This window comes from Debaryomyces hansenii (genome assembly GCF_000006445.2).
Source record: "Debaryomyces hansenii CBS767 chromosome G complete sequence".
Lineage (NCBI taxonomy): Eukaryota > Fungi > Ascomycota > Pichiomycetes > Serinales > Debaryomycetaceae > Debaryomyces > Debaryomyces hansenii.
In genome coordinates this window covers 1763982-1788646 of record NC_006049.2, presented here as the reverse complement: position 1 = coordinate 1788646, position 24665 = coordinate 1763982, and the positions used below count along the sequence as shown (strand labels likewise).

Here is a 24665-nt window from a genome sequence, read left to right as displayed (position 1 = left end):
ACTTCAATTACAATACAAGCTGGCCTATTCATTCAAACAACTAACACAATGACTGAAGTATTACCAAAGAACATTGAATATTGCGAAGTGTGTACCTTCCCTCCAGAATATTGTGAATTTGGTCTTTCATTTAAAAGGTGTAAAGAATGGTTACAAGAAAACCAACCAGAATTATTTGAAAAATTATATAGTGCAGATGCATTGGCAAATGCTACTTCAACATTATCGTTAGAAAAAGAACAAAAAATATCGCAAGAAATGGAGAAGAAGCAAGCTAAAGAGGAAGCTAAATTGGAAAGAGAATTGCAGAAGAAATTGTCATCGAAAGTCACAATTAAGAGAATTGAAAGAAATAAGAGAAAGCATGTTATTTCCATTTCGGGATTAGAAGTCTTCAATATTGATATGAAGAAATTAGCCAAAACCTTCGCATCTAAATTTGCTACTGGTGCATCAGTCACTAAAAATGCAGAAAAGAAGGACGAGATTATTGTTCAAGGTGATGTTAGTGATGAAGCTAAGGATTATATCGAAAAATTATTACAAGAGAAAGCATTAGATGAAGTTAAAGTTGAACAAATCGACGAAAAGAAAAAGAAGAAGCCACCGGCACCTTAATTCATGTAAACCTAGTTATATATCTAAGTTAATTATATTTCATTCATTAAAATTTTTTATTAGATTCTGAATTATTTGAATTATATATAAACGAGTAATTCTTAATTATACTCTTTAATTTGGGCTTCTGCAATATTGAATAATATAGCTTGAAACCCATCATTCAACAATGAATGCCAACTAGTGTAATTACATAATTACCAATTGCCATGCTATCGGTTAATTCAATACATTATATAGAAACTTCAAGCTTATCATTTATAATGAAGTAACATTCTGTGGGAGAGAGAAATTTTGTTTGAACATTGTTAGACAATTTAATAGCCTTTATATCTTCATTATCCAAAAACGCATAAATTGTTTTACAGTATCATTTAAAAAACCAAGTGAATAATAACGTGATCTCTTTAATAAGAAGTCGTATTCAATCATATTCGACTTAGCAGTAAATGTAAATTGAATTGAAGTACATTGCAGTTGATAAATACTTCTTCCTTTCTCTCGGTAAACATCAGTAGAAGTTTTGTTGTAGATTTATAATAAAACATTCTCGTATCTATGCCAGAAATTACTAGATTAAAGATATTTTAGATTAATACTTTCGGTTTCAAGACTTACTAACCTAATAATTTTATCATGCTTCCATTTCGATAGCCGTATGCGAAAAATGCAGCAGTGTTATCAGAACATTTAAGAGCGATGAACCGTTAATTTGATATTTGTTTGGTAAGTGGAAATTATTAGATACAAAAGTCAAATCCCTTTGTACCTCTTTTGACATTACTACTTCGCAAGACTAATTTGAATACTTCCGGCTAACAAAAGAAAGAATTATAACAAGTGTTCAATACCACTGGACGCAAGAACCTATTATCAAATAACAGCAGACGTTTATCCATTCCTATTGTTTTCTGTTTCTGCGCTATAGTTTACTCTATACCTGCAAAGGTTCTTCACGAAGATAACAATAAGAAGCTCTCTATATAGCCTAGTCGCGTATATATTCTATTCTATCAGATTCATGCAATATAGTCTATACACGTGCTATAGCAAAGACATCTCACAAGTTTTGACCTTGATAGATCACTCCAATTTCGTCATCATGGACAGAAACCATTGATTGATATTTTGCTAAGACTATTCCTTCGATTGTATGTAATGTACACGGGTATTATTAACGATTAGTCTGCATAATTATTTTATTTATCAATTATTTTCTAACCAAAAATGCCTATACGTCGTATCACTCTTTCATATACGATAAATGCATTACAAATGGAAAGCTTAAGCAAGGACTACCATTGAGGTGACAAACGCTAATGATATAGAATACTGCTTCAATTTCCTAACAGTTACTTCTACATCCGGATTTCAAGGGCTATGGAATTCATGTTTATACACAGTATTCCTACACAAAGAGTTATAAAATAAAATGTTACATAGTTGCAATCATCGTAATTTATACGAGAAGTTATAAAAGCTGCATAGGCATCTGTGATTTCATGCGCGATGTTTCCTAATTAGATAAGCGCCTCTGATTTATGTATCATCGTAAACATACATGAGCCTGAAACTTTAATTGAAATCCGATTATTTCCGAGATCAAAAAAGCAAACTAAACATGACAAGAAATGAAAGAATAAAAAGTGGAAGCGCACAAACTCGACGATGAACAACAAACAATCAAATGTAGTTTTATGGACATATTGTGAAGAGTGAATTGAGGAATATATGTAAGGAAATCGAGCGTGTAAAAATTGCAAAATGATTCAGATTTGCACAATTATTGAAGCAAGCCAAATACTCCCGCAGCCTTCGATCAAAATGTAAATTTCTACATAGTGAACATTGTAAAATTTTGTAGTGTATTAGAAGGTCATTAATGTATATCTAGATGTTTGGTAAATATAGCCAAACCAGGATCTCAATATATAATGAACAAATGAAGAATCCCAATGGGAATGGAGTGCAATAACATAGATAGGTTAATAAATGAAATATTTCATGCGGAATATAAAACATCAAGTTGAAAAAAAACTGTTTTGCCAAAACAAGCAAAGAATTATGTGGATTATTAAGTCAGTATCATAAAACATACACCATTATGGAAGGAGTGTAATTTTTGGTAGAATGACGTACCGGTAAGATCTAACAGCTCATTACAAATTAGATATTAAATCTAGGATAACAATTTTGATATTTTTGGGTTCTTGTCTGATTCCTCGGCATTGGCATTTGGAGAATTGTTGTTATTGTGGCTATTCTTTAATGGAGGTAAAATTGGTGAATTCTTAATGGAGTTATCTGTCAGTTGTTTAATTTTATATTCGCTATTAATCGATGGTAATGAATTGTAGGACACAGAGTGGTTCGCACTCGATAACTTTGGGGATGTTCTTAATGATGCCGAGGTATTTGATTGAGGTATAGTTGGTATCGGGGGCAATGCTAAGTCTTTCTCTTTCATCGTATTCATCATGGGTGTAGACATAGATTGCATGCGCATGGATTGGGAAACTGGCGGAGTCCCTGAATTCATTTCCGATGGTGGTGCAACTGAGACTGATGGCGACGGAATTGGATGGCCATTCTGCATATGTGCCATTGGTTGTGCATTGGAATATATGAGGGGAACCGCTGACTGAACCATTGGTACTTGTGGATAGGGAATGGCCATGTTCGTCATCTGCTGTTGCATCGGTTGTAACGAAACCAAAGGTCCATACGGAGATTGAATAACATGGGCCTGTTGAGGCATATTCACCGGTGTAGCTGTAGTTTGAATAATTGGATAAGGAACAGTGAATGTAGTTTGCGGAGCATTGGTGTTAAGAAGAACCTCATTTGGAGATGCAGACGATGAATTAGTGCCCCCAGTGTTGGATTGGGGCGACTTTTCGTTGTCAGGTCTATCTTGCCTCAAATGCTGGTTATATTGCGCCATTCGAAGAGCATTTCTCGCGTTGGAGTCCAAATTTAAGTACGCACAATGCAACTTACCTTTCAAACAGTTCAAACATGATGGCAAGTTCTCGTCACACTTGATCCTCCTCTTTTTACAAGTGCCACACCCCAAATGCGAGTTTCTGTGCTTTCTTCTGGATGTCTTCTTCCTCTTAAGTGCTGCTTCGCTTTCCAACTTCTCCTCTTCCTTCTTGATCAACGGCGGCACCGGATTCTTCAACGCCGAATTGAAAATGTCCATCTTCAAGTCTCTCGTATTATGTGATTCGTGCTATGTGGGTGTAAACCTCGCGTGTGTATATAGAATTAATGTATCAATGTGTCCTCAATGGTATATTCGAATGTTTGTTTTCAAGTTATCCAACTTTCAACCTTTAACTAAAATTTAATAAAACAACTAACAAGCAAGCCTATAATCGTCTATTTTAAGAATGCAAATGTATTATACTTTCCTGACTATTCAGTGTCAAGATTGTTTATCTATACTCAAATCACTAACTTTCGAAGTCTGTGGTATGTTTAGCTAAAAATCTAAGTATTTTGTACTATAGACAGATAAATTTTTTCACCAAAATGTCATTTGTCGTAAAAATTCGAGTAATTTTTTACTTTTACGGGCGGGGCACATCTTACTGCCAGGAGTAACGAACATGGAAGCATAAGTCTATGCGCACATTGACCGAATTTCACACCTACGTTTACACCGCCTCATCGCGTTAAAATCCGAACGGTTTTGTCTGAACAGTATCTTCAGTGAACTCAACATATATTCTCTCGTGACCACAATTAGATCACGCAACTACTATAGGCGGTCTCCATCTGTACTGTCATCACCTTTTGTTAAAACACTATAGAGAACTACACTCCTGAACCTTTATAATGCGAATTGTTGATTGATTTCCTAATCCCGCACAATATGTAAGAGGTACCGCATATCCGTTATATTATCTGTGGCATATATGAGAAATAGTCACCGCAGAAGGTATATACTGGTACACTAACAATCTTGCGTTCAGACCACACGAGTCCATAAAATGTACCTCCTTAATAGGACTCGTTTAATTTTACTAAAATTCGATGTCGCATAAATCGCGCATGAGTAATAATTGTATAGCCTTAGTATAGCCACAAAAAAGGTACAATAGCAGGTTGAAGCGAATAGACGATAGTGGGGGTAGGGTCGATTAGACAACCCTGAATACATATTGAGCAAGTTTCGAGGATTCTTTAGGTGAGAAACGTGCTACCATTGCTTTCGGTTATGGAGCTAAGTATTACGATACATGAAGGTTTAGGTAGGGTAGGGGGGACTGATATTCGGAAAGAAGAGGTGGAGTGCGCGAGATCAAGATGGGGGGGGGAACAACGCCCCTGAGTTCCCGGGCGGCCGTTGGAGCTAACAGTACAGCAATTAGTGCAGAACAGTAGTAAAGTGCGAAACGCTGCCTCGTGTTTAATGCACCCTGAAACAGGTGGCCGCGCAACCCTCGAGAGTAGGCAAGGTTTTGGAATGCCGACAGTTTAAGGCGGTATAGAGGCGATTTGGTGGTATGAGTCGCAAAAGAACGCCACACGTACGTCGTTGCATAAGGCTATTGTTCCCTTTTATTCGGTGAAGACAAAAATACCCGGTGAGCCCAAATGAGTGAACGGTTGTAATCCAACAAGATAATGTAAATGGAAGTAGCCGAGGAATAGGCTGTAGACTAGCAAACTGTGGGGAGTTAAAGATGGAGGTTATAGGGATGAGATGTTAGATTGATAAATATATTGGAGAGAATAGGGTTTGAGAATGAGGCGCTTTTGGGGTGTAATTGTCCATAGTTTTCAAGGTACTATTGTAGGGGTTTTTCATATTAGTGTTTCTGGTAGAAATGGGACAGGATCCGCAATTATTGGTGACGCGGGACGTTTACCTCTAATCTTATGTGCTCCTCTGCTGCTAACAATTTACAAAGATGACAACTACCAAGTCACGCGGATTTTTCTATAGAATTCAAATAAAATGTGCTATGAGAAAGAGTTAATGATTAAAAAACCGGTACACTAGCCGACTATTCCAAGAACACATTATTTAAAATAAAAAGGGATGCCGTTGGACAAGGCCGAACGTGTTTATGACAAAGCAGTCTAAACTTGAGCGATCTGACTATGTATTTCTTTGGAGAAAACTCAAAGTTTGCGACTAGTTTTGTGACGGGCAGTATATTTGCAAGCTGTTGCTAATTGCATCGATAGGACATTTCTACATGGATGAAAATGGAGCATGTAATTTGAGAATTGTACAAAAGAGCTTTTCTATCTTACAAATTTCTCTTCTTGGAAATTATTCTATTCTTATTTGCATAAGACTCAAAGGTATTCGCAAAACGGTGTGAATCCCGAGTACATGAGAAACATCAAAAGCGAACTAAATTACATTTCTTAGTGTTATTTCTAAATGAATAATTCCATTTTAACTCTACCAGGTGCATTAAATGGGAAAATCAATGGGATGCATACAACAATAGAAAAAATAGAAAGGTCAGAATTTTTGTTTACAAAATTAAAATGTTTTTAAAAATTTCGATTTAGATCTAATTAAATTGTGAATTATAAAAAGGAGACATTGTTTCGAGGAGCCAAAAACACAAGATGGTTTAGGAATCAGATCAAGTTTAATTCTAAATATTTATACGGTGGAATAGGCATAAATTAGCACCAGAAGCTGGACAACCTCGCAAAAAATGACTCCTTCCGCATTAACGTTACATGCCTGTCCATATCTTCAATTTTTTGTACATCCGCTTTAGTCATCTCAGTATCAAGATCGATATCAGAGGCCCTATAAAATAATCTCCAGTCCTTCGTAGTTAACTTATGACCAAAGTAAAAGACGAATACCATAGCATAACATAAACCTGCTTTAAAGAACTCCTCGGCATCTGGATCTTTACCCAATGGGAATAATGCGGTCCAGAAGTAACCAGCCAATACCAAGAAACTAATTACACACGCGTAAACGGCACCCCATACCCCCAATAATGATGTACAAGGGAGATTATTAGGATCACGAGCTTGAACTGACATAGCTCTCCTAAATCTAATATAAGAGAAGTTAATCGACATCCACGTAAAAATGGATGATACCGAAGACAATAATAAACAGAAATCAACTGCAATGTCTCCGATGAGAGTGGATCGCGAGAATGCGATTGTTCCAACCACTGCTTGTATAAGGATCGCAACGATGGGTCTTCCTTCCTTATCAATATATCCACAAACTTTTGGTGCCTGACCACATGCAGCCAATGAAGCTAATGTACGACCAGAATAATTGATTGAGTTGATTCCTATGAAAAAGACGGAAATAAGGATGACAGCATTCATGACGGATGTCAATCCTTGAACCCCAGCGCGCTTTATGGCAAGTGTAAATGGCGCACAAGAAGCTTTTAATGGACCAGCTCCTAAGAGCATTTCGTCGTCGTAGCTGACTAGAAACCCAACAAAGATCAACGGAATCAAATATATGAGAAGAGTTCTCCATAGAAAATGTTTCGCTACTCTACGTAAAGCTTCTCTTGGGTTCAGTGATGAGGCAGCAGCCACACCAACCAATTCAGTTCGCGCAAACGCAAAAGCAGAAGTTGCGAATGCAAAACAAATTCCTTTGAAGCCATGAGAAAATGAACCAGGATCATTCCAGTATGATCCCCCAAAATATTCTCCTGTGGGGCCACCACCACAGACAAAGACAAGAGAACAAACGACGAAACCAGCAATGGTAATAAGTTTAATAGCGGCTAAGATCAATTCTGCATTGCCATAACCTTTAAATCCAAATATATTGATCAATATTATCAACGTGTAAAATACCGCTATATATGTTGATGGGTTTGTTTTCTGATCCCAATACTGGATAGTAATTGACAAGGCATATAACTCCAATGGAAACATCATCAAATATTGAATATAATAATTCCAACTCATAGCGAAACCCCAGGACTTATCGATGAATCTAATGTTGTATTTTATAAATGCACCACCAGTAGGATAAGCCGCAGAAAGTTCCCCTAAAGCTTGAACTGTACAAAATACGATACTTGCAATGATAATATAGGCCAATAGAGACCCCAAAGGCCCTGCTGCCCTAAATGGAATACCAAGAACAACTAAAAACCCCGTAGCTACCCACGCGCCTGTTGCAAGGATCGTGCTATACTTTTTCGATAGCGATCTTTGTAAAGGGTCTTGGGACATTTTAATATCAATCTTCTGGTTTTCTGTGAGCGAAGAATTAATGTCTAACTCTGCGTTTTCCATTGGCATGAATGAACCAAGTACCCCATTCAACCCATCTGGTTTGCAAATATCGGTCTTGCTTTCAACTTCAATAATGATGTTGTCATTTTTTTCCAGAGAAGTGGTATATTCTCTGACTCCATTTCTCTCAACGTCAAGATTATTCTTCATTTTTTTTATTAATTTGAATAGGTATATTAAATCCAGAAGAGAGGAAATTGTACAAGTATTTAACTACTTCCAAAATGCATTTTTTAAACTTTGTGATAGTAGCTTCTTAATTGAATGATTGTGAAATCTCTTTGAAAAATAGAGAACAAACCTACCCAATAGGTATAATAATATCGTAATGTGGTATTGTTAAATCCCGTCTGATTGGTTAAATGAGTATATCGGTATTCAATTATTAGTATTTATTGTTTCATGTTTATTTTGTCTTATCTATAGATAACAGCGCAAATCGTGATATCGTAGATGCAATTGGGCTCGTATTTTTAAGATTTTCAAAAATATCTTAATGAATAATACGTTTTGGGAAGTCGGAGATAAAGAAGTTTTGGTTATTCATTCGCTATGTAAGTTAACGTCCGCGATAACCAAAACTACACAAATTAAAATATAATGTTTCGTACTATTGAAGAATAAGCTTTTCTCTTGAAAAATTCGTCAATGGAATAGGACATAAGATTACTTCAATATGCATGATTAAAGTTTTATAACGGCATATATTAGATTGCTTATCATCTTTATTTTGATATATAACTCAAATTACTATATTATTGGCCAATTAGGAGAAGAATTTCAAGATTACAGTAGTTTTTCTGAGTTCCTATGAAAATTTATGATGCGCATAAAATCTCTGTCCTCCATGACTTATGATATTCATGGAACTTGGGACCTTGATAAAGATCCTCATAAAATATATAGAACATGATATAAACCATATTAAAATAATTATTACGAAACAATCTATTGGTATTTAAAAAACCATCCAATTAAAGATATTCAAGCTAATATTGATTATCAAGATTTTCTTCGATAACCCATTTCTCGCCCTCCCTAGGTTTAACGAGTGCTTGACATGCGTATCCTACTACAAGCAAACCAGGTGGTTTAGGAATACACGAGACAATTGCTTCCGCAACAAACGATAATTTTGTTCTTATTATTCGTTGATCTGGGAATGATGCTCGTTCAATAACAGCAACAGGGACTTGAGGATCCCATTTTTTTTCATCAATTAATATCGGCACCAAATTAACGACCCGATGTAAGGCCATTAAAAATACGACAGTTCTAGACCGAACGAAGTCAGGTAAGTTTGGGAAATCCCCATATTTAGAAGTACCAGTGCATATCAATATCTGATCGGCAATACCTCTAAATGTCGCCGAGATATTTCCTAGAAGTGGTGCAGCCAAAGCAGATGTAATACCGGCAAAAATCTTGGGAACAAACCCATGCTTAGAGAAAAAATTATATTCTTCTCCCCCTCGTCCAAAAATATAAGGATCCCCCTGTTTCAAGCGAACGACCCTCTCACCTTTCATTAAACTATGAAGGGCTATTTGAAATAGTTGTTCCTGCGCTTTCTCAGCATTTCCTGGAAACTTGCGAGAGATAAAAAGCTTTGTATGTCCCGGAATAAGATTAAGGATTTCCTGGGGGATTAACTTGTCTGCGAGCACTAAGTCAGCCTCTTGTATTTTTTGTAATGATCCAAGGGTTAAAAGGGATACAGATCCAGGTCCTGCGCCAACAAGTGATATTGAACCTTTTCGAGTGCCCATCATTCCCTTTGCATTTGATTCTTTAAAATCATTTAAGTTCTTCTTGGGATTAAGACCCTCTAACGACATGTCTGCCAAAGCCTTTAGTGGAAAATATTCTGTAGTTTGTAAAAGCCACAGCATTTTTTGCAACCTTTTTTGTTTTTTTGTCATGTCAAATTCCTTAACTAACGAAATAAGTTCAATTGTATTAGTAGCATCTTCGTCATTTTCACCTACTATAGACATGTTATTATCCAAACTGTTCAAGTTATCTTCTTCCTCGATCTGAGCTTTCAATTTCCCTACATTATTACAAATATCGTTGATATTAGGCGGTAACGTATTTCGCATTTCTCTTAATATTCTTGCAGATAACTTGCAGCCTTTACCCAGAGTTGTTACACCCACCAGAAAATCCCCAGACGTAAATGTAGACAAAATTGAAAAGCTGCTAAATTCGTTGGAGTCAGACACATGAATTGGAATTCTTAGTCTGCAGCATTCGTGGTAAGTTTTATACTTGAATTCTTTCTGGGACATTGGTACACTCACAAATACCTTGTCAACAATAAAATTACATTCTGCTCTACCAAGCAATGTTAAATCCACTATTTTGAAATTTCTCTCTAAATGCTTAATTATACCCAGCTTGATATAATGCTGTATTGAAGTTGGTAGAGATCCGAATGGAACATCTGCAATAAGAATTGGTTTCGCACCTGCATTTATGATAGAATTCATCCGGTTGGTTGCAACTCGAGATATCCCTATGATAAGATGGTGTTCACCCTTGCAATTAAATGAAGCTATTAAATCCACCATTTTCTGATTTAAATGTTAGAAATATTTCACAGTAAGTTTAAAGTAAGTAAAAAATTGACTTGAGCAAATTCCAACCAAGGATTGTTCATAAAAACCCAACATATTACGATATCCCGTATGATGCTTAAATATCAATGGAAAACTGAAGGGACTTTTCTGTTAGACAATGATTATGTTAATCAATTTCATTGGACAAAAACCAATTATCTTAAAAGCTATCAACTTAATACATAAAACTCCTTATCAATTCTGTTTCGTAAATTACTAAATGGGTGGAGTGGTACCAAACTTACATATTGTCAAAAGCTTTGTGATCAAACCAATGATTATGAAATATTCGAACGCTGATTGTTCCGAATCATACGACGAACTCTTATCTAGAGATAGCGCGCTATTAGAGATAAGCACTATTATTTTATTGGCTTCTCGGGTTATGAGCACCGGATCAGATACATTTTTGATAACAAGACCATTAGCTATTAAAGATATAGAATGCCATTAAATTATTAATTAAATTATATGGTCCTTGATAGGGTTGATTTTTAACCAGGATGAAAACTTCTGACGATAATATTTCATTTTCTAAAGGGGGGGTTCCACCAACTTCCAAAGAAATCAGCGTCCTCAAAGATGATTGCAATAAAAAACATATTATAATTGTTGGATTTGGGATGGTTGGATTCGCATTTTTGGAGAAGATGTTAGTTGATGACACGGCCGGAGAATATAGGTTGACAATAATTGGGGATGAACCCCATTTAGCCTATAATAGGGTCGGCTTGACAGAATATTTTGAGCATCAAGATTTTGATAAGTTGTTACTTGCACCTCACTCGTTTTACGATCAAAAAAATGCAGATACATGCGAATATAGGGTTAATCAAAAAGTAACCAAAATCGAAAAGGAGCATAAATATATCGAAACATCAAATGCAAAAAGGTACCATTATGATTATTTGGTCCTTGCAACAGGATCTTACGCAGTTTTACCCATAGACTTATTTCCCCGGTCTCAAAGCAACGAATTCTGCGATTTGAAGAGTTGCAGGAAATTGGGCTGTTTTGTATATCGTACAATTGATGACTTGAACGCTATGATTTCTTTTAGTGAAACAATCAGATCAACAATAAAGAAACCAGTACTAAAAAGAGCAGTTATTGTTGGTGGTGGATTATTAGGTCTCGAAGCTGCGAAAGCATTACTAGATATGGAATGCTATGATGAAGTAACAATAGTTCACAGGTCAAAGTGGTTATTATCACAGCAATTAGATGAGAAAGGTGGTAATTTATTAACTGAACGAATTGCGGAAATGGGTGTCAAGTTAAGAACAGACACCACCATTAATAAATTACAATACGATCATTGCACGCTGTCGTTTGAAGTGCAATACAATAATGGTGACGTAGAAATTTGCCAATTGTTATGTTATACTATTGGGATTAAACCGCAAGATATATTGGCCAGAAGCTCAGGTTTGAAAGTTGCCAAAAAAGGAGGTATCGAAGTTGACAATTTTATGAAAACCTCGAACCGCTACATCTATGCGATAGGTGAGTGCGCATCATGGAATAATCAAACATTTGGTTTGATAGCACCCGGAGTCATGATGGCAGACATTTTGTCATTCAACCTCATTCAGGCTAAATACCATTCTGAACGTCAGTTCACAAAGCCTGATATAGGAACTAGGTTGAAGCTTATGGGAGTAAATGTTGCGTCATTCGGTGATTATTTTGCGGATAAGAATGGACCAAGTAGGTTACCCAAAGGGTATAAAATCAAAAAAGTCAAATCTCTTGTCTATGATGATCCAATTGAAGCCAATTACACTAAGCTTTTATTGAGTTATGATGGGAAATACTTACTTGGGGGAATATTGGTTGGTGATACCACTCAATTTACCAAATTGGCATCTATTACTAAAAGTGGGAAACCATTGGAAAAACCTGCATCAACCTTTATCATTGGGCAATCCAACTCAGAAAACAATGATGTTGATGACTTACCTGATGATACCCAAGTATGTTCTTGTCATAATGTTACGAAAGGAAAATTAATTGAAAAAATTAAAAGTGGAACATGCAACTCGCTTGGAGAATTAAAGTCCTGCACCAAAGCTGGAACAGCTTGTGGTGGATGTGAACCTACAATAAAGGTCATACTTGATACGGAGATGAAAAAAATGGGTAAGAATATTTCAAAGGCGTTATGTATACATTATAAAGAATCAAGACAAGATTTATTTTCCCTAATTATGGTTAAGAGATATAAGTCGTTTAAAGAGGTTATGTCCCATTTAGGTGTTGATCCGTGCGCTCTTGGCTGCGAAATATGTAAACCGACAATTGCATCCATCTTGGCGACATTATTCAATCGTCATATTTTAGAAACGAATTTGCATGGGCTACAGGATACGAATGACAAATATTTAGGAAATATCCAAAGAAATGGTACTTATTCAATAGTTCCTCGGATGAGTGCAGGAGAGGTCACCCCTGAAAAATTGGTCGCTATAGGTGAAATTGCTCGTAAGTATGATTTATACACGAAAATCACTGGTGCTCAAAGGGTGGACTTATTCGGGGCTTCAAAAAGCGACCTACCTAAGATCTGGGAAGAATTGGGAAAATATGGCTTTGAATCTGGTCAGGCTTATGGTAAAAGTTTAAGGAACGTTAAATCATGTGTTGGGTCTACATGGTGCCGTTATGGTATTGGTGATTCAGTTGGTCTTGCATTACGTTTAGAAGAAAGGTACAAGGGTATAAGGTCTCCTCATAAAATGAAAGGTGGAGTGTCTGGATGCGTTCGTGATTGTGCAGAATTCCACTCGAAAGATTTCGGATTATGTGCTGTTCAAAATGGATTTAATCTTTACGTGGGTGGTAACGGAGGCATGAAACCAGCACATGCACAACTACTAAAAGCAGATGTTCCACCAGATCAGGTTATCCCATTATTAGACAGATATTTAATGTTCTATTTTAGAACCGCAGATCGTTTACAAAGAACCGCAAGATGGTTGGAGAATTTAGATGGAGGAATCGAATATTTGCGAGAAGTCGTTGTGTATGATAAGTTGGGAATTGCCATGGAATTGGAAAAACAAATGAACCAGCTAGTCAGTCAGTACTTCGATGAGTGGGCTGCTGCCGTTGATTCTTATAAGTATAGCAATATTTTCAAGCAGTTTGTTAATACCGATAAGGCACAGGAGACAGTAGAAATTATTAGAGATAGAGGTCAACGACGTCCCGTAGACTGGCCGGAATATGAAGTTACGAAGGAGGTCTTCAAGGATACCAAGTGGTCTTCATTATCCTGGGTCAAAGTTTGTCAATCCAAAGAATTACCCAATTCAGAAGCAGGATCATCCGCTAATGTATTAATATCTGATACCCAAATAGCGGTATACAGACTTAATGGTAAATTATTTGCATCGCAAAATATGTGCGGTCATAAAAGGGCATTTGTTTTATCCCAGGGCATCTTGTCAATGGACGGTAACAAGAATACTTATATTTCCTGTCCTTTGCACAAGAAGAATTATATAATTGATAAGGCAAGTGATAAGGCAGGTTCGTGCACAAATGATGCATCACAATCAGTGGCACTATTTGATGTGATGGAATCAAATGGTGAAGTATTTGTCAAACTACCTCCCATAGAAGAATTGGATAAAGTTCTTGGGACTTCAAGATGGAAGGTCAGAAAACAAGAAAGTGAGAGTAATGGTTCAATAGCTACATATAAAAATATCGATGAAGCCTTTAACATTAAGGTACCAATAAGGAAACCAATTCCCTCAGTAGGATGTTCAGGAGGACCAGAATTGGACTGGTAAAATTGTATGTTTATGTAAATTTATAATATATAGAAAATATGTGTGTTAGGATTCTATTCAAAAATCTACTCGAATTGTACTTTCAAATAATGCATAAATGGCGTTAGCTACAACTACATAAGAGGTGACGTGGAAATCTTTCTATGATGGGTATGAACTCGCGTGGAATTCAATGAAAATCTATTATAATATTATATGCCATAATTAACGGTTCACAGGACAGTATACTAGTTTACTAAGATACACGTACGGTGTGGCTACATGCTCTTCTTTTATAATTCAGCATTGGAGAAATTTAATAGCCAGGTTTATGGTAAAATGGTCCAGAATGGATTCGAATTGATGTAAGGTAGTAGCAACGTAGAAAACTTTAATGTAAGAAGCTAGATATGCACATGTACAAGGATAAACATATATGGCTTTCTTTTAGTATACTCTTAGAGCATTGCCATTATAAATAGCTTTCTTTGCCAACATACACATTCAAAAACGGAAAATTATCTATGAGTTTCCGTTCAGACATCAAATTAACCCACCCTGGAATTCTTCCTCCTTCAAAAGCATCATTTTCAAATTGTGAGAATGATTTCATAATATCGATAGCTAAAAACGCTCTGTTCCTTCCAAACCTTGCATCTATCTCAGGTTCACCAGCAGTAGCTAATGCATATTTTAGTCCTGTAAGTGCATTCAATAAATTGTTGTAAACTGAAGTCGGCCCTCTCCCAGCATCTAACTTAGTAACAGGGTTAAAGCTTCTCTCGATCTGATTATGCTTGAATTTTTCTGGGTATTTTTGTTTCCTAAAGTGACATATTAAATTGAAAAAATCACCGTCCCCATAAATAGAAACATATTCAGCTAATAATAAGCAAATTTTATTAACGTAGGTCCAATAATTCTTTTCAATTTTATTCTCAACAGAAAATCCGGGTACGATAGCACTAGAAAATAAGTTACTATATCTTTCGAAAGGTGATCGAAATATAATTTGCAATAGCTTTAATTCGAATTGTGTTAAAACCAACGGATAGTTCTGTGGCACGAGCCTTTGATTCTCTGAAAGTGTTAACTTTTCCTTATTAATAAAATTGCCTGGAAACCCAACACCTACCACTTTCCGTTGGTTATTTCTAATTCTTCGCAAGGTATATATACCATAGAGGAGGGGATCTGTCGTTTTATTCAATGCATCCGAAGTAGACATGTCACTTGCAGCCAACATATATTCCTCTATTTGCAATAGCGTGTACGAAGCTCGTCTTGTGAATTTGGGGTCAAAACTGTGGTTTAAATAGTGCTGCAAGGATCTGAATCGTTTTTTTGACAACACTAGTTTTTCTTCATTGATTAGAGATAAAATATTCATTCTGTTTGTAATTTCGTCAATGTTATTCTTCTTATTATGATTACATACAAAATTCTCCCGCATATAATCCGATATTTTCATGCCCTGCTTATTTCCAAGCTTTTTATTATATTTCTTTAATTTCAGCAATATCTCGGTCACTCTATAGGCAAATTCAACGTGTTCTGGATTTGGGGTTGCAAGAACTGGTGCAGGAACTTTCAAAATTCCTGGCTTAACGATTCCCCATTCTTGCAACCAGGTGAATACCTTGACAAATCTTGTATGCATAAGTCTAGAAAACTGAAAATCTCTATATACCGATGGACCTATATCAGTAATCAAGTATTTCAAGTCAGTTAATCCACAAGTGTCGTTCCTAATCATTTGTTCAACATAAGGTTTAAGCTCCTCTTTTATTGACTCTTCTTGCGATAGATAAATTGCGAATACAACATCCTCGATTTGCATAGAACATCCGTAATATTTCATGTAATTTAGCATTTGCTCGGGAGTATATCTTGATTCGAATACTGTAGACATGTTCATTTCCGCAATTTCAGGAACGCTAAAAGTCATATGGCAATCTTTCATAATGATCATACCTTCTTTAAGTCTTAAACTTGGTTTAAGAACAGGGGCATTGTCGATCTGTTCCTGACTAATAAATCCTTTCACCATTTTCAATTGAATAATGATTTTCCAATTTTAATGCTTAGTTGGATTTGCAGGTATTTCATATATGAAATGAATTTAATTTAGTTGTTTTTAACTTATATTTATTAAAATACATTAATATATTTTTAGCGGGCATTCTCTTTTATATGATCTTATTCCATAAATCGGCATGCCGGTTTACAGCGCGAGATGTGTCACCACAAAGTGAAGTCTACAAAATAATCATGCTCTGATTGTACTGTAAAAAGCAGAACCTAATGTTTACGACCTGATATTGTTTCAAGCCTAAAAGCTATCGCATGAGGTGACTCTACACTGAGTCACCTCTTTGATAAATGAGTTTCCAAAGGCTAGCTATCTTTTGAACAATCATCTGTCAGGCGGTAATTTTCTTGATCTTTTTATCGTTCATATGCCCACTATCACAGGCAAATAAGCCACTGTACTCATTGCATATTTTTACTCATTTAGATCTGTTGATGTCGATATCAAACTTATCCTCCTCTTGTTTGTCTGAGCTTAAATACAATTGGCCAATTTTCAGCATTCTCTTTCTCCAAATTTTTGTTTTATTCCTCTTATTGACGTCTTCCAACAATAATTCACTGTCATCATCGTCTTCTCCATCATCTTCTTCTCCATCCTTAATTTTTTGTTTTTGTGATTTTGTCAACTGAATTTCATATGATTTGTCTCTATGAGTTATGCCATATGTACTACCATAATTCAAGTCCTTGAGCACTACTTCTCGTGTTCTTCCTAAAGACTCGATATCGGCTACTCTCTCAATTGTATCTTCTAATAATTCGTCGAAATGTGGTTGTGATGCAATTTCATGGAAAGCTCTCATCATTGGCACGGAGTCAGCTCGTACAGTAGACTCTGAATCAATGGTGAATATATTTAAATTATCGTACTGTTGAATATAATCAGCACGCGTCATAATCTGTCTCGCCCTCCATAAAGGTAAATCGGGTAAATGATGGTCTTCATTATTATGATCACCATAAGAAGCATTGGTTAATCCAACCCTATCCATTTCCACAAATGCCCTCATTAAAAGCATTGCACTGGTGGAAAATTTCCCACTTTCCATTACATCATCATCCATATCCATTCCTAATAAGCCGCATTGATTCAAAAACCACGTCTTTTCACGGTCGATTATTTGATGACAAGCAGTTATAATATCCTTATGTCTAGCAACTTGCGATATATGTTGCGGTCTTCCTCCAATTAAATCATAGATGTTTCCACAAATTTCGTCATTTAACTTTAGGTCTGGAAATTTCTTCGACGGGAAGAATTTTTCTCTGATAAACTTCAAAGACTTCACAGTTTCTATTCTGTTGAAGTCTCTTACGTTTATTAGTTCTAATCTTGTACCTAATTTTTTCAATTTTTCGTATACCCAATAATCATCGGAATTAAAAACTATTGTGACTAACCCTGATCCACTTAAACTTTCAGCCTTTTGTTGTAATAATTCGATCAATTTGATACCTTCTTCTGTTTCTTTAATCAAGTGAGAGTTATTAATAATTAGCACTAATGGACGATTGTTTGTCTTAATAACTCTTTTAATTGCTAACTCTTCCAATTTGCTAAAAGCTCTTTCAATATCCAATAGAGCAGTGGTGTCTCTGGGTCCACGTATGCTGAATAATGAACCAATGTAATCTTCAGAAAAAGTAAAATTTAAAGCTTTACCTAATCTGATCCTAAATATTTCAGGATCTGCGTGTGCATCGAATATTGCTACATTATACCCATCAACCTTCTTCATAGATTCCAACAACAAGGAAGTCTTGCCTGTACCTTTTTCTCCAATTAACAAAAAGTATCTTCCAACTATTTTTCCCGACACAATATCGTCAAGCAACTTTTGTTGTGGGCGTTCAACCCAATATTGGGACAAATCATCATCATCACATTCAACATTATCCGTACTTTTATTGGTTCTCTTATGCATTGATAATTGGAATGCTGGGTCACCCTTTTCGAAAGCTAAATCCATCTTATCGAGCACATGTATGCCGTAAAATTTATGATACAATAAACCTGCAACCCCTAAAATGGCGATAGAGCTGAACGTAATGCCAATAGTCTCAAGGCATTTAAATAAGAATCTTCCAAACTTGGCCAATCCCTCTTTGAATTTGTTAGGCTTTTCTTCTTCGATATCTTCCGATTCATCAATTTCTTCTTCCTCTTCTTGATGTCTTTTATTTTCTTTTTCTCTTTCCTTCTCTTCTTCCATTTTTCTATTTTCCTCTGCTTTTTTGGAATCTTTATTTCCTTCTGGTTCTATTTCATCTTTATTGTCAGATGGAGGTCCATTACCCCCATTATTTCCATTATTGTCCCCATTTCCTCCATTGCTTCCTGCGGTTGTACCCAAACCTGAACTACCCCCCTGGGGAGGTGATGTTTTGTCACTTTCTGCACTTTTTGCATATTTTGTGTTTCCTGTGCTTCCTGTTTCGTCAGGACCACCAGTTTCTTTAACTTCTAAAACGTTTGTGTTAGGCATAACAGCTCTTTTAAGAGGAATTGTGTCATTGGTGGTTTTGAAATCATCTTCACTTAAGTCTTTACTGTGAGGTGTTTCGTCAACTGGTTTCTTTGATTCATTCTCATTTTTCCTCATCTTCTTTTTTTCTTTGATCAATTTCTTCTTCTCCTTCTTCAATTTTTCATTTTTCTCTTCTAGGTCATCATTCTGTACTTCTTCTAAAATATCAAAAGGCAAGAGTGGATTTATTTGAACAGGTGTACTTTTATGAAATAATCGCAATTGAGACTGATAACATATCAAACTTGTAGCTGCCCGATTATACACTATTCCACTACTTTTAAATGCAAACAGTACTTTCGATACTAATCTATACATTAGTGCTAATCATATTCATATGTAATCATAATATTTATAGAGCGAACAACTTTTTTAGGTTTTTATCGCGACGAAAAATAATCGTACATGAAAAACTCTATGAAACATTCAATCTACGCACAAGGTTACGACAAGTCAAACCTTGCCTCTGTATTAATAGCATATAATAGCTTTGATCGTACTAATTCTTTATCTTGGTAATCAGGTAGTTTCAATAAATTAACACATGTTGAAGCAGTAGGTAGTCTATCAATACTTCTACCAGCATTTCTGATCCCAAATTTAGGATTTAATGATCCAAATCCTAATAAAGGAGCTCTTGAGACAGACGTCACAAATTTGATTAACTTGAATCTCTCTTCTGGTGACATTTCACTTATGACTTCCCAGAAATATACTACTGTCGTATCATCATCAAAGTATCCACCATATTCGACATTCTCCTTCCAGTCTTGTATATTCACATCGTTCTCACCACCAGATATTAACATTTGCAATTCGGAGGCATCAAACATACTCAACCAGCTGGACGAAATAATTTCAAAGAGTCCGTTAAGAAAGAATTTTGTTTGAACGTGCAACGATTGGTTTAATCTAAAATTCGAGATTTGATGAATATAGTTCAATCTATTCGACTGGTCGACTTTAATTTCTGCTCCATTTGGTGGTAGCAAATCAAACGTGCAGTTGAAATCATTTATCTTTTCATCAATAGTAAAATTTAAATCAAGTTGTTCCAACTCGTTTGAATCCATGCTAGTTAACTTCATTAAATTTGTGAATAATTCTCGATCTAAATAGTTTAAGTCATTAATCGAATTCTTCATAGAATTTTGCCCCCTATTGAAACTACACCATTTGTTTAAAAAAAATGGCGCAAAGGACAAATCAATTAACACGTTTTCATAGAAACATTTGCCAATTATATTACCTAAGAACCGCAAATACAACAATTTTTGTTGCTGCTCCTTAACCTCAATCTTTTTGCTTAACATTTTATATATTTCATCACTTGGATATAACTGGTTCTCAGCTGTTTCTTTAAATAATTCAAATTTTCCATGTGGTTGAAATCCTTCCATTGCAACACTTGTTAGAAACTCCTTTGTAATTCCCCCTCCATCTATTCCTGCTTCTTGGCCACCTTGTTCGTTAAATAAAGTGACACTCAATGTATGTTTAAAATCAGATCCGCATTTATGAAAATTATTAAACGCATCTTCAAATAAGGATTCCCTTCTAATATCTGCTTTTAATCTCTTTGGTGGTTGGAAAAATGAAAAGGCATCCGAACCCATTAATCTCTCTCTATCTATTTGAATAAGAGTTTGCAATACCTTAACTCTATCTCTAAAAGATATAAAATATGGTAATTTCTTTAGCACTTCTAACTTTGCTAATGTATCACTATTTGCCTTTGCAAATTTTGGCTTTTTGGATGAGTTTTTATGTGACAAATCATCTCCATTAAGTTCTAAATCTGAATCGTTGTCCAGGGCTTCAACTTCCATTTCGTTCCTTCTTTCTTCTTCATCGATAATTAGCTGCAACATATTATCAATGTTAAAATTCAACTCATTTGGCTTCCAAAATTTGTCTGGTAGAAACATTAGCCTTGAATTTTTGGTATACAATTGATTAAGTAGAGAGATCGAAATATCCTTAAGTTTGCCAAACTCATTGAATAAACTAGTGTTATTATTATTAAAAATCAAAGTCAAGCAAACATTCTTCAAGAATTTCAAAAACTTTGAAGCTTCTTGCAAGCTTAGTTTATCTTCAGAGAAACTTTCCAAATCATTTGAAACTATTAACCAATAGGAATATAGTTCTTCAAATGTATACAAAGTTTTCCAAAAGATTGACACTAAATTTTCGGGGATTTTCGAATAAAGCTGAATTAAGTCATCAGAACGTAAATAATCATAATTCTCCATGTTTTTTTGTTCAATAAACTTATAGATGGGATCCTTCCTTAACTGGTTATAAAACCATTTATATGAACCTGGTGTAATTGTAATTAATATACAGAGTTTACTTTTAGAAACTGGAATTAAATATGTTAATGTGGCAAAAATATGGAGCGCTAGCTGTGAAAGTTCGTCAGCATCTGTGAAGTATTTTATTGCCTGTTTAATAAACCTTGCTGAGTATAGTACTTGTAACTGTTCTATAACTCCATTACTTACTAATATTAATGCTTCAGAAGATCTAGGGATGTCTGAACCGTCATCAATATCGGTCCTTTCAAATTCATCTTCTTCAAACCCATCCTCATCAAGATTGGTTCTATCTTTAATTGAAAACGAAATAGTGGATAATATTAAGCCAACAACTAGATAATCTGAAGCAATAAATTGGCGATCTCCGTGTATTCTCAATACGTTAACAAGTAAGTTGATTTTCTGCAAGCCGCCTAGCGAATGTAATAAACTTGTCGAGTTATCCAGAGGCACTTGTCTTCGTATTATTTCTAGTAAATGATGATTTCCTTCAATGCCAATTGAATTGAAGATGTTTGGGATCGATAAGAATTCAATAAAATTCTTGGAAGAGTCGCTAACATTTATATCAAAGATTAGCAGTATTATTTTGTTCACGGTTTCATCGGGTATAACTTTCCTCAGTATGCTTTTCGACAAGTAAAGTATCAAATTCGGATACCTATGAGCACCTTTATTATACTTAGATATTAATAAGGTGATGCAATCACATATAACACTTATACAACCAATAGATTTCTGTGAACTACTGAGAGCGCTTATCACATTTATCAAATTCTTTGTCAACAGATCATATAAAGATGAACTGATTTCATACTTCGAACTTAAACAGTTATTGTTGAGTCCTTCATAAAATAATGCTAATTGGTGGCACGTAATATCCAAATTATGTCTTGATGTCCCCCATCTACACAAGAACAGAAATTTACTAATCCACTTACACCAATCTTCTTCACTCTTCCAATGGCCCATTTCATCAGCCCACTCTTGTCTCAATATTTCATTTTGGCTTGATAAATCGATGTATCTTCTAATGTAAGATTGTAAGACTAAACTTGATCTTTCTCGTTGCCGTTGTTCTTCACGCTGTTGCCTTTGCAATCGGGTTTTTTCCAAATAATTGGTGGTATCATTTGATTTTTTATTTCCCAAATTAACTACCCTTTTCTTTGTATTTCCTGTGAAATTGATCATTGAGAGGTAACTACTTATAGAAACTATACTATATTATTAATCTGTAACTCTCTACCTCTTTCGTTTATAATTCGCTATTTGCAGGGATTTTATATTTTATACCGGACAAAAATAAAAACGAATCCATATCTATTCTAGTCTTATCTAATTTATTAAATCTATAATATCACCAAATGATTCTATGTAACACAGTGGAATCATACTTTTGGTTTCCTCCTGCTTGTACGAGGTGGTTAAGAAATGATCAAAATATTGTTTCGTTGTACCTCCACTGAAAACTAATAGGGAATTTGCGAGTTGACCATCATTACCAAATTTGATATCAGTGTATAGCGTATCGCCTACCATAATAGTCTTTTCTTTATCAAACCTACTGTGCTCTAATATAACATCCAACAAGGTAGTGCTAGGTTTCCCTACATTGATAAAATCTCTGTCGGCCGTGTATTGCATGTAGTTAACAACACTTCCACCAGCAGGGAGGATCAAACCGTCAGATGGATAAGACCTGTCGATATTTGCACCTATAAATGGTATAGACTTGTTATCGTGAAGCAAGTATTGGAGAGTCAGGGCAATTCTCATATAATTAAAGTCTTTTGTAGAGCCTACTACGACTGCCTTAACGTCTGGATCAACTTTTAGTAACTCGTGATGAGGGTCAAAAGGTGCATTAAGACGGTCATCCGTACCTCCAACCGGAATGTAATTGGCCTCTCGTAACTCATCTTCAATACCACTGTCACCCAATACCCAGATTTTAGAGCCTTCCGGCACTTTCAAATGTTCTTTCAAATTGAAGGTTGCGGCGTAGCATGTAGGATATATCATATCCTTGGTAATACCCTTAAACCCTAATCTTTGAAACTTCTCAACATAATTCTGACGCGATTTAGATGAGTTGTTTGTAACGAATACATATCTCTTATTTTTGGACTGTAAATACTCGATGGTGCTGAGGACTCCCGGAATTAATTTCTCATCTAACCAAATCACTCCATCACAATCGAACAAAAAATTATCATGTTCGTCGATTAATTTTTGTGCTTGCTCTTTACTGGAGATCTTTGGGGGTATTATGCTTTCCGATACCGTCATCTTTACCGTCAAGCTCAATAATGTCTCTATATAAGGAATATTACAAATAAAAAGAAATATCTCAGAGGATATCACATGACAATTGTTGCAGATTAAGGTTAGAAAATACGATCAACAATCTTCCATACATAAACTGATAGATCATATTTAGTTCGACAAGATATTCTGCAATATTCATGATTTTGGCAAGAAACACATTTGTTTGAATATACCTTTTGTGTTGATGAAATCAAAATTGAATCAAGTTGTGAACTTAACAACTTGACTTAACACATAACGGAATGTGTTTTTTTGTGTACGCTTGTGACGCTTGCAGCTATATCCCCTAATTGTAGTTTCTGAATAAGTCTGTGTACTTTTTCCGTTAACATGAATTAGTTTAGTGTGAGATCTCTCGGTGGATATTTAATCAATTGAAGCTGATAAGTTATCGTACATGAAAAATAGACATTTTCACGTGATTTCAAATTTTTTTATTTCCAAAAATCAGTTTTGGCTTAATGAAGTACCTTCTTAAAACTTGTTGCATTCAAGTTCATATCAGCTACAGGTTATTAATTCTGTTAATTTTGGGAATTGTTCGATTTTATTGGATTTGATTTGATTTTTTATTTCATAATGTGTATAGACCCAGAGATAGTAAATCCAAATTCAAGCCACATACCTGAATGTCAATCTATTAATGAATCAGATCCTAATAGACAAGATACACAACATAAGGCGAAAGGCAAAAAAGTGCGGAAAGAGCAGTCAGAAGAAGATTATCTTTCCCAGAAGCTGCAATTCTATAGTACCGGGCCTACACTAAATACTGAGGACTGGCTCTACAATCCAGAAGAATTAAACCAGCTAGACAATTCCAAAAAGACTGATAGGGTAAGAATGCTAAATGCATGTGAAAAGTCATACTATCAAAAGGATTATAACAAGTGCCTTGATTTGATAAGGAGAGCAGAGTCGTTATTTGAGGTACAGTTAGATAATGAAGAAGAAAACGAAGACATCAAAAGTGATTTCGAATCATCGGGTAAGAAAACTAGAAAAAGTGCTAAGGTCGACAGACACATTGTAGAGTTATTGCATATTAAAGAGCGTTGCCTTGAAAAAGTAAATATCTGATATATATTTATATATATTAAGCTT

The 24665-nt window shown here is 35.3% G+C and overlaps 10 protein-coding genes across 10 annotated transcripts; 3 read left to right on the top strand and 7 right to left on the bottom strand. All coding sequences in view use genetic code 12, as the record gives it.

The window, feature by feature from the left end:
- Window positions 1-48: 48 nt before the first annotated feature.
- Window positions 49-618, top strand: DEHA2G21978g (DEHA2G21978p; the record flags this gene model as incomplete). Its single annotated transcript, XM_462499.1, has 1 exon — window positions 49-618. One exon carries the CDS (start codon window positions 49-51, stop codon window positions 616-618), a length of 570 nt encoding a protein of 189 aa, XP_462499.1.
- Window positions 619-2797: 2179 nt separating this feature from the next.
- Window positions 2798-3823, bottom strand: DEHA2G21956g (DEHA2G21956p; the record flags this gene model as incomplete). Its single annotated transcript, XM_462498.1, has 1 exon — window positions 2798-3823. One exon carries the CDS (start codon window positions 3821-3823, stop codon window positions 2798-2800), a length of 1026 nt encoding a protein of 341 aa, XP_462498.2.
- Window positions 3824-6276: 2453 nt separating this feature from the next.
- DEHA2G21934g (DEHA2G21934p) lies at window positions 6277-8037 on the bottom strand (the record flags this gene model as incomplete). Its single annotated transcript, XM_462497.1, has 1 exon — window positions 6277-8037. The coding sequence occupies one exon, from the start codon at window positions 8035-8037 to the stop codon at window positions 6277-6279; it is 1761 nt and encodes a 586-aa protein (XP_462497.2).
- An 839-nt stretch (window positions 8038-8876) lies between these two features.
- On the bottom strand, window positions 8877-10460 carry DEHA2G21912g (DEHA2G21912p; the record flags this gene model as incomplete). Its single annotated transcript, XM_462496.1, has 1 exon — window positions 8877-10460. One exon carries the CDS (start codon window positions 10458-10460, stop codon window positions 8877-8879), a length of 1584 nt encoding a protein of 527 aa, XP_462496.2.
- A 551-nt stretch (window positions 10461-11011) lies between these two features.
- On the top strand, window positions 11012-14308 carry DEHA2G21890g (DEHA2G21890p; the record flags this gene model as incomplete). The annotated part of the gene is made up of 1 exon (XM_462495.1): window positions 11012-14308. One exon carries the CDS (start codon window positions 11012-11014, stop codon window positions 14306-14308), a length of 3297 nt encoding a protein of 1098 aa, XP_462495.2.
- A 451-nt stretch (window positions 14309-14759) lies between these two features.
- Window positions 14760-16337, bottom strand: DEHA2G21868g (DEHA2G21868p; the record flags this gene model as incomplete). The annotated part of the gene is made up of 1 exon (XM_462494.1): window positions 14760-16337. The coding sequence occupies one exon, from the start codon at window positions 16335-16337 to the stop codon at window positions 14760-14762; it is 1578 nt and encodes a 525-aa protein (XP_462494.2).
- Window positions 16338-16797: 460 nt separating this feature from the next.
- DEHA2G21846g (DEHA2G21846p) lies at window positions 16798-19227 on the bottom strand (the record flags this gene model as incomplete). The annotated part of the gene is made up of 1 exon (XM_002770642.1): window positions 16798-19227. The coding sequence occupies one exon, from the start codon at window positions 19225-19227 to the stop codon at window positions 16798-16800; it is 2430 nt and encodes an 809-aa protein (XP_002770688.1).
- A 125-nt stretch (window positions 19228-19352) lies between these two features.
- Window positions 19353-22424, bottom strand: DEHA2G21824g (DEHA2G21824p; the record flags this gene model as incomplete). The annotated part of the gene is made up of 1 exon (XM_462492.1): window positions 19353-22424. One exon carries the CDS (start codon window positions 22422-22424, stop codon window positions 19353-19355), a length of 3072 nt encoding a protein of 1023 aa, XP_462492.2.
- Window positions 22425-22568: 144 nt separating this feature from the next.
- On the bottom strand, window positions 22569-23522 carry DEHA2G21802g (DEHA2G21802p; the record flags this gene model as incomplete). Its single annotated transcript, XM_462491.1, has 1 exon — window positions 22569-23522. One exon carries the CDS (start codon window positions 23520-23522, stop codon window positions 22569-22571), a length of 954 nt encoding a protein of 317 aa, XP_462491.2.
- A 618-nt stretch (window positions 23523-24140) lies between these two features.
- On the top strand, window positions 24141-24641 carry DEHA2G21780g (DEHA2G21780p; the record flags this gene model as incomplete). Its single annotated transcript, XM_462490.1, has 1 exon — window positions 24141-24641. One exon carries the CDS (start codon window positions 24141-24143, stop codon window positions 24639-24641), a length of 501 nt encoding a protein of 166 aa, XP_462490.2.
- Between the last annotated feature and the right edge of the window lie 24 nt (window positions 24642-24665).